We start from the raw sequence: 7,075 nt of genomic DNA on the forward strand, positions 1-7,075 counted from the left end.
CATGCTAACATGAAAGATGAAATCTAGATATGGTTAAATGAATATATCACTACTCCATGTTTAATTCATGATTCATGGCTTTTGTGAGTAGGAAATGATCTTACTAAGCCTATGTGCTTATAGTTTTATTTTCCTTGTACTGCAAAAAAATGTAAAGCATGGATAAACTAAAGAGAGCAGCAGGAAGAACAAAGATGTGTGTGACAGTGGCATGGTGGAAGAGATCTGTTTTGTGTTTCAAGACTTATGCATATTCTAAGTTCTGCATGTTAACTTATTTTTCCTATTTGATACTTTTTGATGGTTGCCGCTTGATATTAACTTGAACTTGTTTGGATGGTTGAATGCTTAATGTGAACTTATACTCTCTTTTGTTCCATGAAACCTTGAAATGTTAAATACTTGTTTAATTAGAGAATTGTTAGTTATCATGAACTCTAGAGAACAATATGCATGTTTAATTTTCTCCTTATTCAATAAGTTTTATGATCTAGTTAAACGTGCATATATCATGTTTCAAATAATAGATAGTAAAAGTCAAATTTTATATGCCTGAATGTTAACATGTTCACATATTTTATTTATATGATTAAGTTTTAAAATTAAAATAAAATTTTTTTTTTCTTCCACTGCAATGATTTCATATGTATGTATATATGTTCACGAAGCGCCGCCCTTATCGTGTCAGGGCAAGAGGAAGAACGAGTGTTACATGAAATAAGCACAATATTATATCCATTGTACTACAGCATTATATCCAATAGTTAGTCCCAAATTTTTAATCCATCGGATAAAAAGGGCTACAGTGTGCTAATGTAAATGAGGACGAGCGCAAGAGGTCTGAAATTTGTTATATGATAATAGAGTACCACATTTTACAAACCGAATTATTGGATGCAGTCGGTCCACGTCCCTAATGTGTTGCCACCGGCGGCGATCCTAACCTTGATTCACGACAAGCTCAGGTACACGGCGGCGGTGATTCCCACGGCGTACACTCCCATAATCCTAGCTATCACCTCCCCTCCGGCCCTCGTCGCCACCCCGAGGCCGGCAATCCCCGCGACACCGATGGGAACACCGCGGAGCACCGCCCGCCCTGCTCCGGCTAACACAGCATCCCTGAATAGATCCACCGCGAAGGCCCGGAACTCAGCCCATGCAAGGTCGTCAGAAGCGCCAGGGAGAACCCTTCGGATGGTCGCATCGACCTGAGCACGGCCGGGGGGCTTGGGGACCCATCTCCCTACGAGGGTGATGTCCCCGGAAATCAAGCCGTAGAGGCCGGCGGCCGCTTCGACAAGCTGGTAGCGGCGGACACACGGGAAGGCGTGCTGCGCCTCCGACAGGCAGCGGTCATAGACGGCCTCGCAGGCGGCATCAAACTCCGGAGAGGAACTCAGCACTCGCTCCACACGCTTCGATGCGTTTAGCCCCATTTCGATCTTCCAACCTAACGACAAATCAGTGAGAGGGGGATGGGCAGGAGGATTTCACTTAAAGGACTCCTTAAATTACAAATTCACCCAAATAATTTATGAAATTATTATTTGAATCTCTATGTTACTCGAGTTCATATATTATAGAAAAAATTTACCCTTTTAAAAAAAAATAAATAAACCTGTTTACTCTTGATATTTTATAGTATGATTAATAATTAAAAAATATATTTAAAAAGGTTATTTATATATAAATAAATTAATAATTTTGTATATAGATATAATCGTCAACATTTGATACCATAGATGATATTATTATTTATATAAATTTAAATTAATTATCATTCTAGCATAATAATACTCAATAATATTTATATTTTCATATCATAAAATAAAATGAAAACAATACAAAATTTCTATTAATACAATACTAATAATAGCATTTAATCTCAAATATATTCCCTTAGTTCGCAAGATGGCTCACTTTAAAAGTCAATAAAACAGCTGACGTAGTGGAAGCTATTGAAACCTTTGATTCGAACACAAATATCGAAAATAATCTTCTAAAGATCTATTGATTCCATAAAATACTAGGTAATAGATATCTAAAAACTCATCATTTTGAAGAAAAGAAATGATAAAATATTATTGATAAAAAACTAACTCAAAAATAACTAAATACAAGTTTAAATAGTCTCATAATCCTAACCCTAACTATGCAAAAGATGAAAATAACCTAAATTACAAATAGTCTAAAAGATAATAAACACAAAGATTAAAAATCTTCTCAGCATCCAAAAAAAACTTTAAATGATGCATCTAATAAATAACTATAGATCTCTAAACATATTTCAATTTGATATATTATAGGTTCTATAGTTTAATCGGAGTCAAAAATTATAGTCTCTCAAAGTGTCTACTAATCTTGCTATGATCCTACTACGATCCCAGTAATCTCATTGATCCTTCTTTGATTCCACTAAAAAAATATGATCATGTACTATCTAGGATTGATTTGGTGCTCCAGATCACAGGATCATGCTACCCTATAGTCTAGGATCGTGATTTTGCAAACTAGTCATTAACCATTTGTTGGTGCTAGAAGCACTAGCTAATTAAATCTGTATTTTGATATTTGTAAAGGTTCAAAGTTAAGGGTTATTGTAATCTAACAAAGTTAACTAAGTGTGCATGAATATCCTAGTTATGATTAGACAAAGAAATCCCAATCAAGTGGACTGGTACGGAAGTTCTGGTTGAATGGACTGGGTAGAAGTCTTGGCAGATTGAGGATGTCAAGAAGAAGTCCTAGAAGTTGAGGACACTAGACGGAAGCCCTGGGGTCACGGACATTAGACAGAAGTCTAGACGGGTTGAGAATCGAACATCTAGTAGGAAGTCCTTAAGGTCAAGATCGGATGCTGAGTAAAATTTCAAATAGGTCTGGATGACTAGATATTTGGCAACAGGTAAACTCTTCTAAGAGGAATAGCTAAAGATGTATTCCCTGTTGAGGAAATAGTAGGCATCAGTCCGATCTAGGGTTTCAGCAAAATTTGAAAGTTAGGACCGGACAGTCTAAACACTATCAAATCATTCTATTTCATATTATTGTATTTTCTGTGCTAATTCTGTGATATAGAAGTCAAAAGGTCTGGAAGAGCTCATCCAGGTGCCTAGAAGGGATCCTCCTAAGCTAATATAGGTGCCTGGAAGGGATCCAGGCACCCTAATCACCTCGACTCATAGTAGGATGAGGTGGCAGCCTTTGATTGGTAGGCGCACATTAGCATCCAAGTACTTGGAAGAGATCCAGGCGCTTGGGATGGGATAGGCTCAACCAGGATAGAACTTCATCGAGAATTCATCGAGAACTCACCAAGTCTGGGATCAAGGTGTCTAGAAGGGATTTAGGTGCCTAGAAGTGGATAAGCTGTGATGGTAATAGATCAGATATGCTTTGATTGAGGCACTTGGAAGAGATCTAAGCGCCTGGATAAGGCTAGAAAAAATGGTCTCGATCAACAACTTAGAATCAACTTTCACAAGTCCAAACTACTCTCCACTGCTCAAAAACTTTCTTACAATGGATAAACGCTACTCTCAGTCGTTGGTATACTTATCTTTATTTACTTACACTTTAAAATCTATATATGCTTGTAACATTCATGCTATTAGTGAATTTCCTAATGAAAGCACTCTATGAGTGTGAGCCTTGGACTATTAATCATCAGGTTGTGAACCAAGTAAAAATAAAAGGGTTAGCCTTGTTCTTATTTTCATTTTGTTATTTTTGTTGCGTATTTTTGTATTGTTCAAAAAGTGAAAAAACAACATGCTCTATTCACCCCCTCTGGCAATTCTTTCGATCCTACAATGATATCAGAGTGGGGCCACTCTAAATTGGTGTAACCATTGTTTAAGATTTTTTTCGATGTTTTCATCATTTCATTGTTAATCAAAATCAGTACAATCACCCCTTATAATAAATCTTTTTTCTCACTCATATTTTTTTTATTTCTCGAAGTTGATGTAACACCACTCAAGTTTCTTTTTCATATAACCTTTCTCCTACACTACTTATCCAAGACAAAGTTTTGGTATATTTTGTGTCATTTTTTTATTGTGCAAGAGTTACTTTAAATGTCCTATCAAGAAGATACAATTCCACTCGACCACCACTCTTCTCTAGCAAAGACTTCGGCGAATAAATGGGTCGGATGGAATTCCACCTAAAATCCCAGGTGGAAATGTGGATCGTTATCCAAACTAGGTTAGCACTATCTCGTGATGGAAATGGAGTACCCGGTGGGATGTGAGAACTAGGATCCACATCTAATGAAGAGAATCGAGATGGATGCAAAGGCTACTCAAACCCTCCAGTGTAGCTTAACCAAAGAAGAGTTGAACCGGGTTAGACTATTCAAAAGTGCCAAAGATCTTTGGGACAAGCTAATTAGGCTACACGAAGGGTCCTCCGACACAAAAGTAAGTAAACATGATTTAATATTAAAATGCAAGAAGGAGAATCGGTAGGTCAACTGCACACCCGGATTCAAGACCTACTCAAAGGTCTACATTCAATTGGATAAAAAGTAGAAAATCATGGCATCATAAGGTATACTCTAAATGCTTTTCCAAGGAATACTTTATTGGCATCTATGGTAGATGCTTATAAAGTTTCCAAGGATCTTTCTTCCATTAGGTTAGATGAATTATTTTCCAAGTTTGAATTGCTTGAACAAATTAATGCATACCATGCCAAAAAAGGGATTATTTTACTTGTAAAAAAAATCAAATGAAGGAACCAAAATACCAGTCTTGATTCAAGCCCGAGTCTGAAGATGAATATGAAGATGATGACAAAATCACCACCAAACTAGTCAATCTAGTTTGGAAACAATACAAAAAGAAAAGAGGATTCACCAAACACGAAATCAAGAAGGTGATCTAAATGAAGGGAAACAAGTCAGGACCAAGCCAAACTCTAAAAGGAAAGTTAGAGGTAACATGCTATGGGTGCAACCAAAAGAGACATTTCAAGGCAGAATGCCCAAATCTAAAAGACACCAAAAAGCAAAGAAGAATGAAGACACTACAAGCTACGTGGATGAATCTTCGTCAAAAGACTCAGACAAAGAAGAACAAAATCAAGTAAGCCTCCTTGCACAACTGGCATGAGAACAAGTAATCGAGACCGAGTCTAAGACAAAATCTAAAACTGAGCCTGAGTCAAGCCACATATTCGTATCCAATTTAGAAGGTTCCAACACCATTGTAAGTCCTGCTTTAGTTGAAAAGTTATATAATATGATTTCCTGATGCGAACCTCGACAAACAATGCCGCGAGACCCAACAACAATAAGATTGGAACAAAGTTCCGGGATCGTCCAAAGGAGGTTTCAGAGGGATCGAATATTGACCCGTTGATTATAGAGAATCAAGAACCAATATTATGAGAACAATGGAGAATATCGACCCAATGATTATAACAAAACCAAGAACCGATATTATAAAAGTGTTGAGAATTATAAGTGCTCACTCGTAATCCCTGCAGAGTTGCTGAAGAACAACAAGGAGGCAAACTCTCTCAAAATATAATGTTTTCTACCCTCTTTGATATCTACTCAAGACATTATATAGAACTGAAAATGGTAGTTTCCAAGGCATGGAAAGAGAAGATAATGAACGCAGGTCTTCATGCACACTCCCATTTCAACAAATGGTAGTTTCCAATGCATGGAAAGAGAAGATGATGAATGTAAGTCTTTATGCACACTCCCTCTAGCTGTCCTCCAACTTGGGAATTCGTCCAAAATGTAGGTGGCATTAAATGACACACCAATTCCAACTAGAATGGTGTGTTTTCCCACCATTCTAGTATGGTATTTGGCTAGGAACATGTTGCATCATGATATTCCATTCTTCCGTAGCTAATTGACCTATTTTAGGGTCGACTTGTATGAAGTTGATCATTCGACATGGCATCCCGATTGTAACTCCATAGCCTGCCCTTCCAAGATACGAGAAGTCAATTCTTGTACAACATGTTGAACTTGCTTGACCTTTGTTTTCATTATCAGCTCAGCTGGCACGTGCAAGTCCCCTTCATGCTCCTCGTCGTTCGGGATGTACATCTCGACTTGCAGTCCTGTCTCATTGGCTTGGAGTTGATCCGGAGTTGTATCATTTCGTATGTGACTCATAAATTGGCTAAGTCCAATGTTCATGTCAAGTTACTCCAAAAGAAGGTAAAATCCCTTAAGGAGGAGACTAACCCAAGTTCTTTGACTAAACCAGTTCACAGTGAAACTTAAACTCAAATTCAACAGCTTGAGGAAGAAAATTCCACTCTAAAAGATTAAGTCAAAGAAGTTAAGGATTCATTGGAATGGTTCACTTTAGGTTCCAAAAATCTTGATATGATTCTTGAAAAACAAAGGGTATACAATCAATCCGGACTAGGATATAAGGCTAAGTCTCATTTAAAATCATATTTATCAATTGTTAATTGAACCACTAGAAATCAAGTCTAAACATGGGTCCTCAAATCAAACTTGATTAATCAAATTGAATCAAACCAATATTGGATTCCCAATGGTTAAATTCATTACATTGATAGACCTTTTCGATGTTATGATCCAAGAGGAGCCAATAGAAAATCCTTTTTTTTTTGTTATTAGATAAACTTGTATGTTTGTTTGATAACAAAAAATCTCAACACGCTTATTTTTATGCTTGACTTAGAATGGTTAGTTTAGATTTAGGCTTGATTAAGGCATGCCCAACCAAGTGCTAGGGTGAGGCAAGATGATAGTACATTAGGAAAGCTTGATCTAGAGAGTCAAGTAGGGTAAGACATATCCTATTTGGTCTACTTTGCTAAGTGAAACTAACCGAAACTATCTTGCTACATTTTAGACTAGTTAGGCCAAGGATTTTCAAGAAAAAAATTAAGTGTATAATTTTTTAAAATGATTTTGTCTAGAAATGCTCGTTGCTCTGATACATAAAAGACTCTTATGTCTTGCCACAGCCTAGAGCCAAATTTTTTGAATGTATACTTAATTGAATAATTATTAAACTTGAATTTAACTCAAACGTCAATTAATTCTTAGAATTCGAATTAAATTAAT

The 7,075-nt window shown here is 36.7% G+C and overlaps 1 protein-coding gene across 1 annotated transcript; it reads right to left on the reverse strand.

The window, feature by feature from the left end:
• Positions 1-950: 950 nt before the first annotated feature.
• Positions 951-1,439, reverse strand: LOC122019268. Its single transcript, XM_042576757.1, has one exon. The coding sequence runs from the start codon at positions 1,437-1,439 to the stop codon at positions 951-953; it is 489 nt and encodes a 162-aa protein (XP_042432691.1).
• Positions 1,440-7,075: the final 5,636 nt, after the last annotated feature.

The sequence above is a fragment of the Zingiber officinale genome, chromosome 9A, assembly GCF_018446385.1.
Source record: "Zingiber officinale cultivar Zhangliang chromosome 9A, Zo_v1.1, whole genome shotgun sequence".
In the NCBI taxonomy this organism is placed as follows: Eukaryota; Viridiplantae; Streptophyta; class Magnoliopsida; order Zingiberales; family Zingiberaceae; genus Zingiber; species Zingiber officinale.